The 22086-nt window shown below is 35.8% G+C and overlaps 1 protein-coding gene across 1 annotated transcript in view; it reads left to right on the top strand.

Moving 5' to 3' along the window:
• Window positions 1-22086, top strand: part of ADAM22 (ADAM metallopeptidase domain 22) — a 166158-nt gene that overhangs the window by 5623 nt on the left and 138449 nt on the right. Inside the window, exon 2 of the mRNA XM_029283186.1 lies at window positions 16076-16152. Coding sequence (XP_029139019.1) covers window positions 16076-16152 — 77 coding nt within the window. The remainder of the gene's footprint in view (window positions 1-16075; window positions 16153-22086) is intronic.

Genomic DNA, 22086 nt, shown 5'->3' with positions numbered 1-22086 from the left:
GAATAGGTGCCACATCAGAAAATAAAATAAATTCTAATTGCTGCTTTTGTGGAAATATAAAAGCAAATGGGTTCCCTATATCGTAAAATGAAATTTAACCTGAAAAAAAGTACATCGAATTGAGGGCAAGATATTTTAAATCATAAAAAATCTTAAATAAAAAATAAATTGGGAGCTGTAACATTCTGGAAACTTTGATGTATTCCGTTTACCTTGTGAACAGTCACTTCTTTAATGTTTGCTGCTTGGATTAAAAGTGGGCTAAAGAAATGAGATAAGATACATAGTTGGAATTTTGGTAAATAATTAAGAGATACATATCCTGAGAATTTAAAACTGTGTGATACAATTTGTTACTCTAATGGAAAAAGTTAATTATGTTTCATACATATTTGTTAGAAAAAGTTCATACATGTAACTGTAGACCTCATCTGTTAATAACAGCCAAATAATATTGCCTTACTTCATCTCTATACAGGTAGTCCTCAACTTACAACAGTTCATTTAGTGACTGTTTGTTGAAGTTACAATGGCACTGGAAAAAGAGACTTTTTTTTACGACCATTGCAGCATCCCCATAGCCATGTGATCAAAATTCAGACACTTGGCAACTGATTCATATTTATGACTGTTGCAAGATTCCAGGTTCATGTGATTATCTTTTGCGACCTTCTGACAAGCAGAGTAAATGGGGAAGCCAGATTCACTTAACAACTGTGTTACTAATATAACAGCTGAAAGAATTCACTTAAGTACTGTGACAAGAAAATGTCATAAAATAGGGCAAAAGTCACCTAACAGTTGTCTCACTTAGCAACAGAAATTTTGGATTCAATTGTGGTTGTAAGCCGAGAACCATCTGTATTGTGAATCTTGAGATTGTAAGAAAAAAATTATTGTTTTATGAAAGCAAGTTCTCTTAAGTTATTCAAACTTTTCTGACCTACTGTTGCTTTCTAGTAATGAATTCTAGCAAGGAGTAATGTGTATTTCAAAGTGGTACATGCATCACCAACATTTTACTTTGAAATGGACCATCTATTCATTTATGACTATATGTGCTGTATTTCAACTTAAAACTCATTTCAGTTTAAAGTGAAGGACATGATAATTTTACACTCTATTTTAATCTTTCAGTAGAAAGCAGGTTTAAAGTCAGTAAGATGAAATGCTGCTGGAGACTTTTTATTTAGGAAGGCATAGTAATTATAGTTTGATTCCAGAGATTTTTTTTTTAGTGGCAACTCTCTGCTCATTTTCTCTAAGTTGGTGATTATTTCTGCTTTTTGTCATGTTTTTATCAATTCCCTAAAGTCTGAAGATGAATATGGAAGGTTCCATAGTGAAATGGAAGTCTGATTTGTCTAGAACTTTTTGATCCATGTCTACATTTCAAAAATAATTATTCTGGAAGAAATGCAGAGTTAGGGCCAAAACAAAAATTCTGCATAAAATTATGTTATGCAGAATATGCATAACAGTCAAGAAATATATGTCCATCCAGATGACTCACAGTCCTTTTTTCAAAGCATACTTAATCCTTAAACTCGATAAGGCTACTACAGCCAGCTCATGCAATGAAAAGTTCAGTCTGGCAAAATGATAATTTTATGGACCATTGGTTATATGCAATAGTCATGGCACCTTGGCTTTTCTGATAAAGGATAATTTAAAAATATAAAGTAGACTTGGTCTAACTCCATGGATTCATTCATGTTGGGTTCTAAAGATATGAAAATACCACTCTTTAAATTAATTAAAATCTTAGTATTATGTTAGTTTTAACACTGATTAAAATCTCAGTATTAATCATGTCAAGATTGAAACCAGTATGATCAGAGTTTGAACTTTCGGGCCATTATTTTGACTTTACTGATGACATCCTATGGAGACCTGTATGATAATATAATAAATGTATAATTTATTTTAATTTTCTCTGAGTCTCATGTGGCTATTTTGGAGTGGAAAATTAAGGAGCTGGGGATGTTTGCACTTGCAGTCTTTATGTCAGTGGCAACTGGATATCAAAGCAGCAAAGTCCAAATGAACAAAAATGCATGATTAAATCTGCTATGCAATAAAGGCAATTATTTATTAAATGAATGGCAATTTTATATTGAAGACATGTTGAAAAAGGTTCAGGAATTATACGATCAAGAAGGATATTGGATTGGATTAAAAATAAGTAATGTGGTTTTGGCATTGATCTGTATGTTCTTCAGAGAATGAAAGTTGTTCTACCAGTGTATTTAAAAACATCTCCCTTCTGTCATGTTACAAAGGCTTCAGAGAGCCAGAAATGGTGTTCTTGTTTAAAATCAAATCCACTTATTCGCAAGCTTAATACAATTCTTACCTAATGAAACCCTTTATCATAAAGTTAGTTTAGGGCAGGAAACTAGTTTCTTCATGTGGTGTCAATAAATTTGCAGACTAATTTTTATTAGCATAAGAATTCCTTCCTAAGTATATTATTTTAAAATAGTGTACATATCCACATACAGGTATTGTCACATCTATGGATCAAACTCCATATATTGTTAAGGAATAACAATATCAAGCTGTTTATTAGCTTGGCATTCCTTAAAATAACCCCATAGAATTATGTAATCCATAAGCTGCCACATTTGCTGTATGATTTCAAATTCAGTAAGGATGAACTAGTTTTTCCAGGACAAGCCCATCATAGCCTTCTTTGACTACCTCCACAAATATTGAATTTCTTTCCAATGCTGGATATGATCTATGGATAGATCAAATAAAATGGAAAGGATACAGTAATACACATTGCAAATATAGCAGAGCATAGTGCAGGGCTAATTTATAATGTGTCACAAAGGTACTGACTCTAAATTACTTCTCCACAATTTTGATATATAGAAAACAAGAGAGATAACCATGACTTAGCAGTTGGTAGTGCAGTATGCAATATCTGTCTGTCTGTCTGTCTGTCTGTCTGTCTGTCTGTCTGTCTGTCTGTCTCTATCTATCTATCTATCTATCTATCTATCTATCTATCTATCTATCTATCTATCTATCTATCTATCTATCTATCTATCTATCTATCCATCCATCCATCCATCCATCCATCCATCCATTTACCTTTCTCACTGGAGGTGACTCTGGGCGGCAGACAATAAATGGGTAAAACCACATATAAAAACACAGATATTAAAATATATAAAAACCACCACAACAATATTATAAAAACAGATACAATGTAGAATATTCATATGTTACTCTTCTTTGGATCAGCAGCAGTACTGATGGAGAACATGTTGGGGTTGGATGAAGCTATGGAGAACATGTTGGGGTTGGATGAAGACAATCAGGTCAGATAATGGGGGTCTCTGTAGTCATTGTAAAACTAATAAAAATGTAAATATAAATGTCTTGCAAAGTTTTAACATTATCAAATCTTAATTAAACTTCTTTCCTCACTTTAAAATAAATGTCATTGCTGTTGTCAGCCGTTCAGTTGTGTCCGACCACTGGTCACTCTATGGATCAGCACTCTCCATACTCTCCTGTCTCACACCGCCTCCTTCAGATCCACCATGGTCATTGTAGTGTTGTCCTTTATAGTGTCCAACCAGTGGGTACTAGGGTGGTTGACTTTTCAAGTGAGTCAACTCTCACGACATGACCAAAATATGACAGTCTCTGTTTGGCAATCTTGGCTTCAAGTGATATTTTTGAGGAGGTTCTTTGTTTGTTAGGTGACAGGATGCAATCTTGCCAAATGCTTTTCCAATTCTAAACCATTTTGTGTCTCCATATTCCATTCTTACAGTGGCTGCTTGATCAGAGTACAATGACTGAATGAGCTGGAAGTGGTGTGTTGATATTTCCAGATCTTTGATGCAGTTCCAGAGCTTGTCATGGTTGAAGGCTTTTATATGGTCAATGAAGCAGAGATCTTTTTGGTATTGGTATTCCTTTGCTTTTTCCATTACCCAACTTAGATTGGCAATATGATCACGTGTTCCTCTTCCTCTCCAAAAATCTGCTTTTACACCAGGTAGTTTTCTGTTTGCAGTTGGATTCAAACATTGCTGGATTATCTTCAAGAGAATTTTACTCACATGTGGTATCAAGGCCACGTTCGGTGGTTGTAACAATCTTTCATATCACTTTTCTTTGGTATTGGAAAAAATGTTGACCTTTTCCATTCTTTTGCCACTTCCTTACTTGTTGGTGATGCAGTTCCTTCCCATCAAGTCCTCTGACCATAGCCTTTCTTGGCATAAAGGGGTTTCTGGACTTCTTTACATAAGTGAAATACTCTGTGTATGACCTCCCGTGGCTGCTTCCTCCTATTTCTTACATTGTTCAGCCCAGTACTTTATCTTTTCTTGCCTCTCTCTGGAATTTTGCACTTAGTCTTCACATTTCTTCCTGTCTTCCTTGCGTCACCAATGACTTTTGCGTTCCTTCTCTTTTCTGCAGTCTCTATTGTACCTGGAAAAACTGTATTTCAGGAAGAAGGCATCTCATCCATCCCATTATTCGTATTTGAAATGTTCAGATGGATAGATGTTTCATTTAGGACAGTAGACCTAATTACTTAAAACATTCCATGAAGAGTTACTTTATTATTTTTGGTTTCCCACATACTTCTCCTTGCTGGCCATTGATTTCACATGGAGAAAAACATAACACAAGTGCTTTTTTTATTAAAAAAAAAAAAAAAAGGTGCCGGAACTCATACACGTCATACAACCCACCTTGTCTACACTAGAAGGTTCCATCCAAAAAAGGTGCCGGAATTCTGTTCTGGGCATTCTATGACAAAAAAAGCCCTGCATAACACTAACATGGATGCAGTGAGGAGAAGCTGGTTTTATAGAGCCCTAAAATAATCTTCTGTCCCTGGGGATCTCAGTGTCTTAAAAAGGCATTGTTGTGCAAAAGTACTTTAATATGACCTTGAGTCTTTGCCTCTTCATTATAAAATTATATTTTTGGAAACTTAAAAAAAGATTGTTCATCTGAATTAGTTGACCTGAATTCTTATGTTTAAAACAAAAACAAATAAAACCCCCTTCAAGAAAAAGCACTACAGTATTTAGATTGGCAGTATACATGAATGTAAAGTTCAATATTAATGAAAGAAGGTTTTGTTTTTTATTAATAGAGCTGCTGTTTGCCATACAGTTGGACACACACATGGAATTGAAGAGTTCCATATGGCAGCCATCATTGTGTGTGGAGTCTTTGATGTATAGTGATTAACTATGTTTGGCTTGGTTTGCTTTTAATGTTGCCATATTTGCTGTGGAGATAAATTGTCTATGGTAACAGTCCCAAAATTGCTTAGATCAAGTGGTGAGTGGTTGCATACGTAACAGTCACCATGTGATGACAGCCACTATATGGAGTGGCAGTCCCATCAGTTTGCATGGTGACTGTGACTTGCACACATATCCCTTAATAATGACCAAACTTATAATTAAAAAAAACGTATTACAGTATAGTACCAGGTTTAAACCATGGTTTGCCAGGGAATTAATTATTTTCAGAATTCAAGAATTATGTGGGAATGCTGGTTATGAAAAAAGAATTATACATGATTTGGGTTCTAGAAAATAACTGACCGAGCATGCAGAGGAAGAAGTTTTGAAGGAGGACGGGTATATTTGTCATAGGGTTTATTTTCTTATTTCTTCCATTCTTTTTCTCTCACCTGCATTGTGCAACAGTAAAAGACTTGACATTTCCATGTGGGATGAATGGATATCATATGTCCTTTGTTACTCAACAAATAACTGGTTTCAGGAGGTTGTTTCTGACTCGGCTAAAACCAGATTTCACACTACTTTGCTTCCGCCAATGTTGTGTAATAAGATTGTTTTGGATGTGACAAGCTTCATTACTAAATGTGCTGAGATACAAACCTTGAACTTTTTCCTAGAAGCCAGATGGATAAAATAGCTTGTATTTTAATTATTTTATTCTTGTAGTTACTGTTGTTTTGATATATTTGGACATGGATGGAAATAGATCAATGTCTGATTGTGTGACGGTTAATTTTCAGTTGTGTGGGTTGAAGATTTGGACAAACTCTATCACATATGAGTCTGCCAGAGTGGGCTGTAAATCTAGACCTCAGAATTGAATAATACATTCTTCAGCAATAGAAAAGGCATTATTATCTTCATATGAAGTATTTTAATTATTAAAAATAATAGAAATACTGTACGTTACTTGCTAATTTTGGGCAAAATATTTTGGGGGATGCAGGGGTTTATTAAGTGATTCACTGTGGAATTATTCTAATTATTTAGATACATTTTAATTTAGTCTCTGACCTACTTTGGGACAGAGGCTGCTTCAGTTGTTCTGGTGGATGACATGAATTGGGAAATTGAATCCTCTGCTAGATCTCTCCTATTAACAATATACCTGCTTGAAAGACACAGTATTGTGGTGATGCCAGCCTTTTCTGGAAGAATGGTTTTAGAAGATAGAGTTAGGAGAACTATGTTTAACAACACAACCAAAGTTGTGCCACCATTCATGTTTTATATTATGTTATATTATATTATAATAAATTTGGAGAAAATCAACTGGTGTAATGATTAGGATATTATTTCTATTTCATTTATTTATTTACCAAATTTATATAGCTTCCCATCTCACCAAAAGTGAGTGTGGCAGTGGACAACAATAAGATAAAAACAATGCATTTGCCCATAAAATTTACATATATATATATATATATATATATATATATATATATATATATATATATATATATATATATATATATATATATATATATATATATATATATATATATATATATATATATATATATATATATATATAATCTTTATTCTTCTCTTGTCTTAGCAACTGTATGGATTTTTTTTACCATTGTTCAGAAATTGTTTTAAAATAAAGTGAGCTATGGTAGTTAACTAGTTAAATAATTAATTGATGTAACTGCTTATCTCACAGCAGAGACTCTAGATCAGAGGTCCCCAACCTTTTGGGCACCAGGGACCGGTTCCGTGGAGAGAGGTTTTTCCGCGGACTGGAGGGTGTGTGGTTTTGTGTGCTGCCTGCATCCCACAGATGGGGCTTTGCTTGTCTGTGTGGACCGATTGCTGGCATGCCGTGGTCCGGTACCGGTCCACGGACTGGGGGTTGGGGACCCCTGCTCTAGATGGTTTAAAATGTTTTATATGAAATGTAAAAAACAGCCAAGAAGATAAGAGCAATTTAAACCAATAACAGCTATATCATAGATTTTAATTAACATTCTTTTTAATATAATTTTATTAAAAAATTAAAAGGAAGATAAAAATTAATACAAACTAATATAAAATATGAAAAAAAAGAAAGTAGAGAGCTAAAAGTCCAGAAAATGACAGAAAGTTAAAGAGAAAAGAAAGAAAAGAAGATACAAAGAAGCACCTTCCCATCTTCTTTACAGCAGTTAGAAGTATAATTAAAAATTTAATCTCAGATTATTAATAAAATATTAAAAATAATGTAATATTTTCAGATATTTTAATATTTTCAGATATTTTAATAAACATATGGATAAGAAAGGAACTGATTTTTCTGGAAATAATTTTAAGTGAGAAAAATAGTTAAGAATGCTTTTTATCAGTGTAGGAACCTGGTTAGCATACTCCAACCTGAGTAAGATGGACCTTACCTCAGTTATTAGACACTAGTGTAGATATGGTGCTTCCAAATATCTTGGATGTCAGTGCAGCCTGGTCAGCTGCCAGGCATGAGGGAACCATAGTGTGAAACATTTCAAGGACAATTGATTGCCTAGCCCAGTTTCTAGTAGTTATGATATGGAATAGGACTCAGAGACCATGGTTTAGTCTAACCTTGGAAACTCACAGGATGACTTTGGTTTAACTGCATTATCTCAGCCCAGCCTATTTCAAGGACTGTTAACTAGTAATAAAGTGAGGATTTCTATCTGGGATGCCTTGAGTTCCTGCAAAAAGATGACTTTATGAAATACAAAATAACCTGTGACTGTATTTTATGCAGGACTATTCAGAAAGATGAATTGGGTGCTGCTGCAAATTGTTGCTGGGGACTGGTATATCTGTAATAGGCATTGCATCAGCTGGTCTGTTCACTGGAATTTTTCTGGAACCAATTTCAGTCGCATTGTAGCTTTTTAAAGATTTGGATCTAGTTATTTGAGGAATAATACATATGCTCATATTACAGTTGGTCCTCACTTAATGACCACTCATTCGGTGTCCATTCGAACTTGCAATGATGCTGAACAAATAGCACTTATAAACTGGTCCTCCAAGTTCCAGCCATTGCAGGGCACACCTGCAGTCATATTATCATGATCCAAGTGCTTAGAGCTGGCTTGCAATTACAATGTCATGGATCCCTATGGTCACATAGTCAATATTTGTGATTTTCTTTACTTGTTTCCTACAATTGTGTGCACTTTGAGATTTTTCCAACTCTTCTACAACTCCCTGAAAAGACAAGAAGGCTGATGGGCATGAAGGAGAGAGGATTTTTGGCAATGAGATTTGTTGTTTGTATTAACTTTTTCCAGTGTAAAATGTAAAGTAAAGTGTGACAATTGTACTATAAGACTTGTGCTAAAAAAAATTCTATTTAATTATCAGGATTCAGGGCACTAATTTAGTACTCACAATAAAGGTCATGTTCTGATCCAGTCCTGGACGGTACTGACATTGGATAATTTTTATTAGGACAACAATATGATGTATACAGATTGTGATAGCTTTGATCTGAGAAAAATAATATTTTTAAAATAAAAAAGGAACAAATTGGAATGCTCATTTCTTAAAGTGCTACTAAAATTAATAATTGGAAACAAATGGATATCTTCCTGGAAATCTCCCTGGCCAGATTGAATGGCATTAGAATTGAAATAATAATGGCTAAGAATTTGAACTATTTTTCCTAATTGTGAGCCAGATGATCCAAGTAATAAAAACGTATTATGCCACTGCACTACTCTTAATTACTGATGTTTCTAAAACAATGACGGAGCAAACATTAAATCTCATGTTACAAAGAAACATTCCCCCCCCCCTTGAAAAATTATGGAATCAATTCTGCTTCTTAAGAAATAAATACCTTAATCAATTTCTGGGCATTAGCTCAGGCAGTACGAATGTAACTTTCAAGATTTATAGGTACCTGAAATAGATTTCAGTTCTTTAATGTTGCTCTTAGTTTGACACATTTTACTTTAGCTCAATTCCTAGCAAAGCCTAAAGTGACATTGTTAGTCATTACAGACATGTAACAACAACTGTACAATGTAAAGGGCTTCCTGGTTTTTGCGATAATTTCTTCCGTTTCAACAGAAAGAAAATGAAGATAGTGCCAATTTTTAGCATGTATTTTCATACTACTTGAAAACTGTATGATATGAGAAATTTGTGAGAAACAAATTAAAAATGGGAATCTGATTGCAATAACAACTCTACTGGCTTAAGACTAACCTCTAATTGTTTTTTCCACAGAGTTTTAACCATTATTAACTATTACTTGATTGTCTTAATATCAAATAGCATGCAGAGGTCTTGGGAGCATAACTGAAATATTTATATGATTATTTGGGATGCTAAAAATGTAGGTATTTGTGGTTTCAGTACATGGGTTATAGCAGTGGTAGCGAACCTATGGCATGCATGCCAGAGGCAGCACTCAGAGCCCTCTCTGTGGGCACATGTGCTGTTGCCCCAGCCTTGCCTCCCCCCCGCGACCCCCTCCTCACCAGCAGCCCCCCTAGAGGAGAGTCGCTCTCAAATGTGGCCCATGCAGAGCAGCGCAGCCAAGGACATGGCAACCAGGCAAGCGTAGACAACTCTGCCCTCACGCCCCATCGCACATAGTTGATGCTGTGGGGCGCGGACAGAGGGCGTGGCTGCCTTGGCACTGCTGGGCTGCTTGGGCGATCTGCGGCGGGCTCTGGAAGCAGTGAGTGGCCCTGCGGGCAGGCAGGGCAGGGGTGGAGCGGGGGGCAGGCTAGGAGGTGGACCAGGGGTGGGGCCAATTTTTGGGCACTTGGTCTCTAAAAGGTTCGCCATCACTGGGTTAAAGAAATACTTGAGCTCTCAAGTTTTTCAAAGTATTGGCAAAAAGATATCTTGAGATTTTGGCAAAGCATAGAAGAAGCTTGTTAATTGGAGTGGTTAATTGCCATGCTTTGACTCCATCCTTCAGCTGATACCAAACTGCTGAAAATTTCATCTGTTGTATATGGGAAGACATTCAGATAAGTATTCCACTTTACAAATGCAGGACTGTTTGTGTTATGCACATTTAAGGCATGTAGTCATACAAAATACAAAATCTGATGTTGTATTTGAGATTCCTGATAATCAATCAGATAATCAATCAACTATCTAGAATTCTATAGCTCCAAACCAGCGGTTCTCAACCTATGGGTTGCGACCCCATTTGGGGTCGATCGACCATTTCACGGGGGTCGCCAAGCAAGGCTGTCCGCCATTTTTCCCCCTTTTCCGGCGGGTGCCTTACCTCCCTTGAGCTGGGCCAGCTGGTGGTCGGCCTGCTCCGTCTCTGCCGCTTGCCAGCTACGCCTCGGCCGGCGCAGGGGGCGGAACCACGCATGTGCGGCGCTCCCGGGCAGGGAAAGTCCTTGACTTACGACTGGTTGGGTAGTCCTCGACTTACGACCGGTTTAGTCCTCGACTTACGACCGGTTTAGTCCTCGACTTACGACCGGTTGGGGGTCGCGGCATTAAAAAGGTTGAGAACCACTGCTCCAAACCAACAGTCTTCAGGCATGTAACTCCCATGGTGAGGATTAATGAGAATAATCTTTTTTTCTCCACCCACCTACATCAGGAGCAGGCAGTGAAGTGCTCACCGATAGCGTTATGCCCACAGATGCCTCCTGGAGTTTAGTTCATGTTCCCTGTTCTACCTGATTTTTAGACTCCTTTCATTTAACAATGCTGGAAAGTTGGTGTGCAGTAAAGGGCCAGCCTCTACTGTTATCTTTATTTAGGAAAATGCCTCTGGGCCACCTGTGGACTCTCTAGGCATTCTTAGAAAATAATTTTATAAAATGAGGGGTTGTAGACCAGGGTTAGGACAAAAGTATTCTGGGAATTTGTGATCCTGGAGAGTTAAAAGGAAGTGGGAAACAGTTTCTCTTTCTGGTAATTATTTTGGTTATGGGCAGCAGAGTACTGTATCTGTTTTATAATAAGTATGTGCACTTTACCCCATTGGCTGCATATGGTTGATGGGTGATCTCCATTTTTTATCCTCTAATGAAAAATTTCATATTTAGGCATATAGGAATAGAAAATCCTAAATCTTAAATCTAAATTTTAGTCTAAGTCCCAGCCTTGAACTGTTTTGATCTTTGAATGTGTGGAATCAATGTTCTGGAGGACATTAATTATTTGTATAGAAATAGTATAGAAAAGCATTATGTTACGGTATTGATCTAACATATTGTATTGATCTTCTACAGATGTATTTTTGCTTAATCAACAACATTTTTGCCAGTTTAGATGGGTAACCTTTTGGAAGAGATTCCAAGGCAATCTGTTTGCCATTTTTATATCTCACCGTTCCTCCAAGGAGTTCAGCATAATAAAGATAATGTACTCCCATCCATTAATGATAATGATAATGATATAGAATTGGAAGGGACCTTGGAGGTCATCTAGTCCAGCCCCCTGCTCATGCAGGAAATCCTATACCATTTCAGACAAATGGCTGTCCAGTTTCTTCTTAAAAACTTCCAATGTTGGAGCATTCACAGCTTCTGGAGGTAGGTTGTTCCACTGATTAATTGTTCCAGCTGTCAGGAAATTTCTCCTTGGTTCTAGATTGCTTTTCTCTTTGTTTAGTTTCGATCCATTGCTTCTTGTCCTGCCTTCAGGTGCTTTGGAGAATAGCTTGACTCCCTCTTCTTTGAGATATTGGAACACTGCTATCATGTCCCCCCTCGTTCTTCTCTTCATTAAACTAGACATACCCAATTCCAGCAACCGTTTCTTATATGTTTTAGCCTCCAGTCCCCTAATCATCTTTGTTGTTCTTCTCTGTACTCTTTCTAGAGTCTCAACATCTTTTTTACATCATGGTGACCAAAACTGGATGCAGTATTCCAAGTGTGGCCTTACCAAGGCATTGGTATTAACACATCATGTGAATAATCATGTTCCAAGATAGGTTAATCTAGAGTCACACAATCAGCTCTATTAATACTCTTCAGTCTGTTTTCTACTTACGTTATTTTTTCATGTGTTCAATTACAAACTGTTCTGGTTTCTGTAATTTATTCATTTCTAACTGTGCAAATTTATTTAAATTGTGTACAGATAGCTCTCTTCCAGCTTGCCAATTAGGGTCGAAGGTCAAAGTGCCTCAAGTAATGACCAGCATCCCTGCTCTCCTCAATGCATTAGTTAGGGCACTAAGCCCTAGCTCACTTACCTCAATCCTCCCATGGCCACCACTATCATACGCCATACTCCCCACCCCTTGGGTGCCTTGCATGCCGGCCTTTGCCAGTGAGAAATAGTAAACCCTTCTCTCAGTCACTTGCACTCTGGTCATGTCTGAACTGTTGCAATGTGCTTTATATGGACTACTCTTAAAAAATATCCAGAAGCTTCTGCTGATACAGAATATGGCGGTACGAGCAATTTTGGGCATCCCATGGATGGACACCTCTAACACTTCCGCTGTGCAAGCTGCACTGGGTGCTGTTTTGCTTTTAGGTATAATTCAAGGTGTTGAATTTAAAATCCTCCATGGCTTGGGGCCAGGTTACCTGCAGAACTCATTACATCAGCCCACCCTACCTGATGAGGCAGTAAAATTATGTTTTAATTGTACTACTCTTGTTTTACCTTCTCGTATTGAAATATATTTATTTTTTATATTTTTAATTGTACAATGCACAGAGTCACTCTGTGAGTGAGATGGTGGTCTCTAAATTTGATGTATAAAAATAAAATGATAGATAGATAGATAGATGATAGATAGATAGATAGATTAGATAGAATCCCTTGCATTTCAACTGATTGCAGCCTATCTACCATATTCATCTGTCAATAATAATTTCAATTTTAATTGTAGATTAATATATAAACTAACTTCAATACTCTTTTTAAAACCTGCAGATATAAATTCTTCACCAAGTCTTAAAGATGAAATACTTCACATCTTTTTTTTTCTTATTTCTGTTTTTTGTAAACAAATTATATCTTGCTTTAAATTTCTCAAAGAGTGAAAATAGTGTCTTTTGAGGAGCATTTGCTCCATTTACATTCTATGTTAGAAATTTATAATCCATTTTCAAGAGAAAAAAATGATCAAAGTCCTTAGCTGCAGCTTCCAAAGTAAAACCCTCTTTCTCAATGTCTTTAGTTAATTGCGGTCCTATGAATCTTTATAAGCAATCTCCATAGAAGTTTGATCCAGCTCATCCTTAACATTTTTCCATAAAGCCTTTAGCTTTTTGAAAGATACTTAGTCTGTATCTTTATTGCCGGAAATTAAAAACCATTGCCTCCAACTTTTCCCAGTGAAATGGAATCCTTTTTGCTTCAAAATGTCTGTTAGGAAGAAATAATCCTTCCTCTTATGCATGATCATAATGGGAGTCTTCTTTAAAACAGTTACATCAACGTTATCACTCTTCAGTCCGGCCTCATAGTGACATTGATCCCTTGTATTTTCCTCAGAAAATATGCCAAAACATTTCTTGATGTTTGTTTCATTACAGCAAAACATGAATTCATGGGAAACACCTTGTTCAACCTTTCCTTCATCCTTTCCTCTTTACAATTCAATAACTCAGTAAAGTTTTTTTTCATATATTTGCAGAAGAATTTCTAGGAATCACTCTGAACCACAAACAAAATTCCTGCTCTCTGAGTTCCAACATAGTCAAATTATCCAAACTTTAGCTTTAAGTCCCCTTCCCCCCTAAAAAGTCCATCCTGTCATTCACTTGCTTAATTACCCTAAGTTCCAATATCTCAGGGGTTGCCACAAAGAAGTCAAGCTATTCTCCAAAGCATCTGAAGAAGCAATGGGTGGAAACTAATCAAGGAGAGAAGCAACCTAGAACTAAGGAGAAATTTCCTGGTGGTTAGAACAATTAACTAGTGGAACAACCTGCCTCCAGAAGCGGTGAATGCTCCAACACTGGAAGTTTTTAAGAAGAGACTGGACAGCCATTTGTTTGAAATGGCATAGGGTTACCTGCCTGAGCAGCAGATTCGACTAGAAGACCTTCAGGATCCCTTCCAACTCTATTGTTGCTGCTGCTATTGTTGTTGTTACCCCTGAAATCTTATTCAAACTTTTTCCAAATTTAGCTTCTAGAGATTGTGTCAGTTTTGTACTCAAATCATCAACACTGCTTTCATAAGGTTCAGTGGGATTGTAGGATACAATTTGGATCCAACCCAGATTGGATCCTACAATATTATCTTGGGATACATATTTTTGTTTTCAATGGATTGGTTCATCTCCAGAACCTTATCTGGTATTTTTATGTATAGTCATGGCTTATAGCACACTCTGTTGGTAAAAGATAAAATAGTACGGTAGCTCTTAATTGAAAAAATGAAGTCCTTTGTTTATATGTCCAACCAGTCAGCAAGGTAGATTTTAAAAAAGTGCAAAGACAGGCTATAATCCCACAGCATAGGTTTATTAAAGAATATGTTTTCAATTTCCATTTTGTAAAAAATAAAATTAATTCTTTCTATTTAAATGCTTTTAGTCTCTTTTGTTTCCAAGTTTTTGCAAGTCAAGGAGTTACCAATAAAAATTTCCAATATTCAATTTAAATGGAGCTCCAGAAATATAAAAAAAATAAGTCTCCATAGAGAACTACTTACTTATCTATTCAAAAGCTTCAGCCTTAGCTTCAAAGAGGAATAAATCTAAAAAGTGATTTAGAAATAACAGAATAACAGAGTTGGATGGGACCGTGGAGGTCTTTTAGTCCAATTCCTGTCTGTTCCTATGTTGCAGTCATGCGAGGTCTTTGCTTAACAAGCTGCATAGTCCTTGAGTTATAATGGCAACTGGTATTGCTGGTATTGTCATTGCTAAATGATGTAATCACATGACATCAGGCTTTACAACCGCATCACTTAGCAATGGAAATTCCAGCCCCAATTGCTACTGTAACCTAAGGTCTGCTTGTATTAAACAGAAATACAATATGCCAATTTTACAAATTTCTTCACTTTCCAAATTGGCTTCTGTAACATGTTCTACATAAGGCTGCCCTTGAAAAGTACTCAGAACTTTCAGCTGGTCCAAAATTGGTGGCACTGGCAACTATATCTCTCCCTGGTAGGATGACACTGTTCCATGAGCCACATTGATTACCAGTTTGCTCCCAAGTCCAATTGAAACTGCAGGTTTTGTCCTTTAAAATTTTAACATACCAGGAGCCAGGTTATTTGAGGTACGGGCTTTCCCCAATGATATCTACCTGTCCCATCAGGTTCAGAAGGAGAGGCACTTCATGTCATTCCTTAGAGACAAGCCTTTTCTGCAGTGGCATCTGCCCATTTTCATTCCCCACCCCAGGTGAAGTTAACCCTTATGACCTTCTAGAAATCCCTTAAAATGTGTTTTTTCCCAACAGGCCTGGGAATTTCCTGGCAACATAAAATCTGTGTGCTGAGTGCATCATGTATAACATTCCTATGCATTCCTGCTTATAATCTTGCTTTTATGAATATTTAATATTTTTATATGGTCTTGTAGAATTTTTAATTTTTTTAATGTGGTTTTCCAGAATGTTTTATTTTATGCCGCTTGGTGTGAAATGGACATCCATATAAATTAAAAAACAACAAAAAAAACCCCAAAAACTCTAAAGTTGTTAACATATGTGCAAACCCACAATATCTATAATATGATACAGCTAGCTTTTTGTTTCTCTCTCTATAGAAACACCTTAGTTATGTAGCATTATACAGAACTTCTCTACTTATACATTCATGCAGAATTTTGTTTTTTAGGATGAGTTTTTAGTTATGGTAACTAACCAATTGTAATTATTTTTATATTGCAGTCAACTCATATTGCTAGAGTCAGCTTCCAGGTTGATGCTTTTGGATCTTCTTTCATCCTAGATATAGAATTAAATCAGTAAGTATATAAATATATTCATTTTATTTGATTTTTAAGTATTAGATGAAATTTTATTTAAAAATACTTTCCAGTATTGCTCTTTAATATTTTTATTTAAAGCTTATAAATTACCATTCTGTTCAAAGCTGGACTGACAAGCCGATGCCTGAAATCAAATATGGATATTTTTACTATCCAGAAACAGTTAGCAGTAGTTTAGCTCTCAAGTAAACATATTGGAGAGAGTAAATATATTGGTGTAACAGTTAAAGCATCAGGCTAGAAACCAGAAGACTGTGAGTTCAAGTCCTGCTTTTGACATAGCATCAAATTTGTCCGAGATGGAAGAAGGACTTCCAAGGTCTGTCCTATCCCTATGATTCTGGGAGGGCAGCTGGATGACCTTAGGCTAATCACTCTCTCACTTCCAAAATGTTGCTGAGAAAATTACAAGGACTTGTCCAGATAGTTGCCCGAAGTCAAAAACTGATATGTAGGCACTCCAAAAACCAACCAACCAACCAACCAACAAACCAACCAACAAATAAACAAACAAACAAACTTGGCAAGTTAATATATTGTAAATGTGTTACGTTATATGTGTTTGTTCTAACAGTGTATGCAAATCTTTTCAGAATTTGAATGTTTGACAAGTGAATGATCGCTAAGTGGGAAAGGGACAGGTATAAAAGTGTGAGAAACAAAATATCTGCAATATGTTTGGGCAGTTTTTTTCTTGCTTTTTGTTAATAAGCAACTATAAACTTGTCTTAACTTTTCTTGGTAAACAGAGTATAACATTTATATTGAACTATGAATCAAAAATATACTTTGCCATGCAACAGTAATAGCTTATACAAAAATGAGCAACTTCAGTAGAAGTGGTAGCAAGGAAGTAATTTTTTATACAATTAGATTTAGTAAATCCATGAAAAACAGAAAGCCAAGTGAACTGAGCACTGACCAAGAGGCCTGGAAATATTCTAGTATGTTAATTAACATGTTTTATAAAAACAGTTTATGTACCACAACGAGAACTTGTCTGTGTGAATCAGACTTATGTGTTATAAAGCTATTGTGAAAAGGGAATCATTTTATGGAAGTGTATTAGGGAGAGTTGAGTTTGATTCTTAGAGACAGTATCCATGCAGTCATAATATAGAAATGGTTTGTAATTGCTGCCTTCTGGATCCTTCTATTTAGCCTACATTCCACGGTGATTCAGGCCAGGCCCTGTTTAGTTTTTAAAGTTCCAGAGATGGCTAAAAGCTGTCACCTTCTGAAGCTAGTAAAATCAAAAAAATAATAAATCAAGAAGTCTCCAATAAATCCCACAGCCCACTTAGGTAGCGTGCCAAGTTGTAGTTCATTCAATAAGCCAATAATAAATTACAATTTATTGTGGAATTTCCCCAAATATAAGCATTTTTGAGTTTCACAGTGACTTCATATTTGCTGTTTGTTGTCAATGTCATAGTGCAGAACACTTGGGAATCAAAATGTACTGTGAAAAAGAAATCCAAGGTGGATATCTTATATATCCCTAATTGGAATACATCTGGAAGGCATTAGGTTGGACAAAGTTTTTCTAGATTAACTGGGATTTGAGTATAATAGTAAGCTATAGCCCCCCCTCCCCCCTCCCCAAAAAGCAAGAAAATGTGGAGGAGTAATGTTCATACAGCAAATTTATGCATCCAGTTAATTGAGACAAAAATATAGTGGTCTGTTATTCTGCTGAGAAAAAACATTCATATGACATGCTGGAACAACCCATACTGCTATCTCAGTGGCACTTAGGCCATGGAGTTTTTCTGGTCTACATAGTGCTTTCTTTACAAGGCTTAACATACTTTATAATGCCAAAAATTAAAAGTTTTTTCAGATGATATTACAAGATATACTAAGAGTACATGGAGTATTAATTGTTAAACTAAATTTGTAAGAATTGTCAACAGATTTAATTTGATCACCCACTTAGTAAAACATTTTTTTCATATGTGTATTCTTTTCTCCCTGGAAATTTCTGAGGCTGCAGTTTTGGCAATAAAATATGACTATGTGTGGCTTGTATAAATTCTATATGTTTTTAGTTATATCTGAGGAAAGTTGCCATGAGTTCTTTGACAAATTCAATCTACAGGGCAGACACGATAGCAATCACTCAGTCAATTTTTTTTACCAATTTTGTAAATAACAGCCTCGTAGAGCATTATGCATACTTGGAACATTTTGTCTCATGGGCTAGGCAGCAATTTTAGCTAAATCTAGTAGTAATAAGCTTAAAAGATTCTATGACATTTACTCTAGCACACTGGCAATCTCTGTCATGAATATGTATCATTGAGGATTACTTTGCGTCTTAGTGAAAATTTGTTGTTGATATATTATATGCTGCCTGGTACATACTTTAGTGTTATTTGGTAAGGCAATACATAGGTAGATAAGCAGACAGACCCATTGATAGCTATAGATGCTCTGTATATAGGTGCATATGTATATGTATACATATATGCAAAGAAAGAGTACAATTGGTTAAATGTGATGTTTCCCATGTCCCATACGAATTTGTATATTTATTTTCCAGTTTTTTTTCCAGACAATATTCTTTGCCAAAAATGAATAAGGGAATCACTATGTTTTTTTAAAAGTGTAATAAAAAAAGCTTGAAAAATACTATATTTCCAAGTAAGCTCATTTTAGGAGATTTAAAGATTTATTTTTAAAACTTCTTTTCTTATGTAATCTGCTCTAACAGTCTGATCACAAAGAAGTAATCCTGCTTAGTATAATAATAAATGTAAAAGCTAACATTTCATAAATGTATATTATTATGGCGAATGAAACAATATTTTTAAAATGTCTAATATTTAAATTTATATAGTGTTATGGTTTAAAAATTCAGTTTTCTTTCTTCCAGTGTCAAGGACTGTTTCATTATTTAAAATTGTCTTTAAGTTAGAAAAAGGAAAAAAAATCTTATCTACAGGTTTGCCATTTAAAAACCATAATTTACATTTAAATGGCACTTATATCTCAGCAATTATTGCATTTTTTCTTAAAAGTGCATGTGAAAGCATATTGAGGTTTTGAGATTTTTTTAATTTATAAGTTTCTGTAATTTAAATGCAATTTTCATTTAGTTCTGTAAAAATAATATAGCAATCTTTCTAATTTCTAATACATTTAGAATAAATGGAAAAATTGCAACAGTTCTTTAAATAAACCTATATGAAAACACAATTCTATTGGAATTAAATAAAATAAATCTATCTATTTTTATTTAAATCTAGGCTTGAATCATATATCAGGGGTATATATAGATATAGATATCAGGGGTATATATAGATATAGATATAGATATAGATATAGATATAGATATAGATATAGATATAGATATAGATCAGGGGTGTCAAACTGCTGGTCTGTGGGCCAGATGCGTCATGTGGAAGCAGCACCCACCCCATTGCCGGCAATGGCAAAACAGTCCCGATATGCGACGTCATGTGACGTTGCGAGTTTGACATGTCTAATATAGATAGATAGATAGATGTGTGTGTGCATGTGTGTGTGTGTGTATACATACATATGTACATACATACATACATACATACGTATGTATGTATGTATGTATGTATGTATGTATGTATGTATGTATGCACGAAGCTGAAGACACCAGCCTGAAGATGACGAATGTGACTTCGTCGAAACGTCGCCAAGGTACTTTTAATTCTACGCGGGAGAAAACCCGAATAACTAAAGACCTACATACAAACACCCGCGAAAACCTCAGAAAACATACATATATATATATATATATATATATATATATATATATATATATATATATATATATATATATATATATTATGAAATAACTAATTAATTTACGATCACCAGGAGGGTTTAAGTAAAAATACTTTAATTGAAAACCAAGCTTTCGTTGGGAGCTCCCAACATCTTCAGGGTTAAAAAGCCAGTTAAAGGAATGATTTAAATAATGTTCGTTAGCATTTGTGCTCAGTTCTTGGAGCAAGTCCTCAGTATAAAAGACCACCAAAACAGGAGACTTGCATGTCTTCCGACACCTCCTCAATAAACCCCCTGGATGGAAGAACGAAGACAACCGTGCCAGAAAGAGGTTGAGGGTGACTGACTATAACATTCTCAAATCCAATGCTGCTTGCACCATTGAGGAAGAGCAGCCTAGACAGGACTTTGGAGGAATGGAATGCAGAGAATCTGCCTCAAGTGAGGACTATAACTGCCACCAACAGACAGAGTAACAGAGTTTGGTCAGCGCTAGAAACACCAAGACAGATAACAGAGAGAAAGACACTGAGACAGTTAGCAAAAGAATCAAAATAAATAATAGAGTCAAACAGGATGCAAACACCATAAAAACGATTGAAATGCAGACCAACCAGACAAGACTGAGGACTTGCTCCAAGAACTGAGCACAAATGCTAACGAACATTATTTAAATCATTCCTTTAACTGGCTTTTTAACCCTGAAGATGTTGGGAGCTCCCAACAAAAGCTCGGTTTTCAATTAAAGTATTTTTACTTAAACCCTCCTGGTGATCGTAAATTAATTAGTTATTTCATAATGAATACACCCGGGAGTCATATTTTTACAGATATCATTAACCATACACACACACACACACACACACACACAAACACACATATATATGTATATGTTGACTTTCTCAAATTGCAAAAGTTTCAAGAGGCATGCTTGGCTTTGGTATGTTTAATTAGCCAGGAGATTTTATGCAGTTTTTTTGGAGTCAAATTAGTAGAGGGGTTTACAATTTCTCCCTCTGACTGCTGACTTACAAAATCTGTTTTCTATATGTATGTAAACAGTTAGAGTACCGTAGTGTATTTCCTTAGGGAATTTCTTTGGATACTGCATAACTTTCACTGCCAGTGTTTAGGTGCTGGATGCAGAATCACTATTATTGAAGTCCTCAACCTTTGTTGGAATTTTACATCTGGAATTTTAAGGATGTCTTGGGCATACTCATAAATGGTCTGCCATGGTTGTCATGGGCAACCATAAAAATACCTATATGGCCAATTGGGAACAGCCTTTGCAGTAACTGAAAATTTTCCAAAGGATACAATTGTTTTAACACTTCAACCAGAGATGTTTTCCCATGTACTTCCATGGTCTGCAAAGCTTTGCCCAACTGGCTGTTTGTCAGAAAGTTCTCATGATGTGAATTTAGATTAACTTTCTGTGTTATGGTAGTTTATACTATTCCAGGCGATAGGCTGCCATTTTAGTTGTGAAAGAAAGAAAATATGAAAACTTTGATATGAAGTGCTCTGGGATATCCATTTTATTAAAGTCATTCCCTTGTATATAGGGAATAGGTCTATTGTAAGAATTTTAATATATTCCTTCCATCTCTGATTTTTTTGAACCAGTTATTGTACATCTATAGGGATCTTTTAGTGTACCAATCTGAGTTTGGAGTGTTCTTTTAATTTGGAGATCCTTTGGGAAACTTTCCCTGGGTCTGTTTTCAGTGTATTTAGAGAAATTGTTGTAATACTGCTCAAGCTCCCTGAAATTCTTTGTTAAGTTTCTTCATATCTTTGTCTTTCTTGGCTTTAGCTTGTCTCTCTTGGAAATTCTCACTGTTTATTCTGGCATATACAGGTAATCCCTGAGTTACGACAGTTCACTTAGCGACTGTTCAAAGCTATGATCTAACCACCCCCCAGTAGTTACAACAGTGCTGAAATTACGAATGTTGCAGCATGATGGCAGTCATTCACACTAATAATACAAATGACTGCAGAGTCTCTGCAACATTTGCCCTGCCTATTCCTCCACTCCCTGCTGGGTCTCTACAGGTGCTAGGTCTGTGGATACTCATATTGCGAAGATCCAGGGAACCTTCCATTTCTTGGCCTTTTTGGTGCTTCAGGCCTTCA

The sequence above is a fragment of the Protobothrops mucrosquamatus genome, unplaced genomic scaffold (assembly GCF_001527695.2).
Source record: "Protobothrops mucrosquamatus isolate PMUCROS unplaced genomic scaffold, P.Mucros_1.0 scaffold33, whole genome shotgun sequence".
Taxonomy (NCBI): domain Eukaryota; kingdom Metazoa; phylum Chordata; class Lepidosauria; order Squamata; family Viperidae; genus Protobothrops; species Protobothrops mucrosquamatus.
The sequence above is the reverse complement of the archived record's forward strand: the minus strand, read 5'-3'. Positions and strand labels throughout refer to the sequence as shown.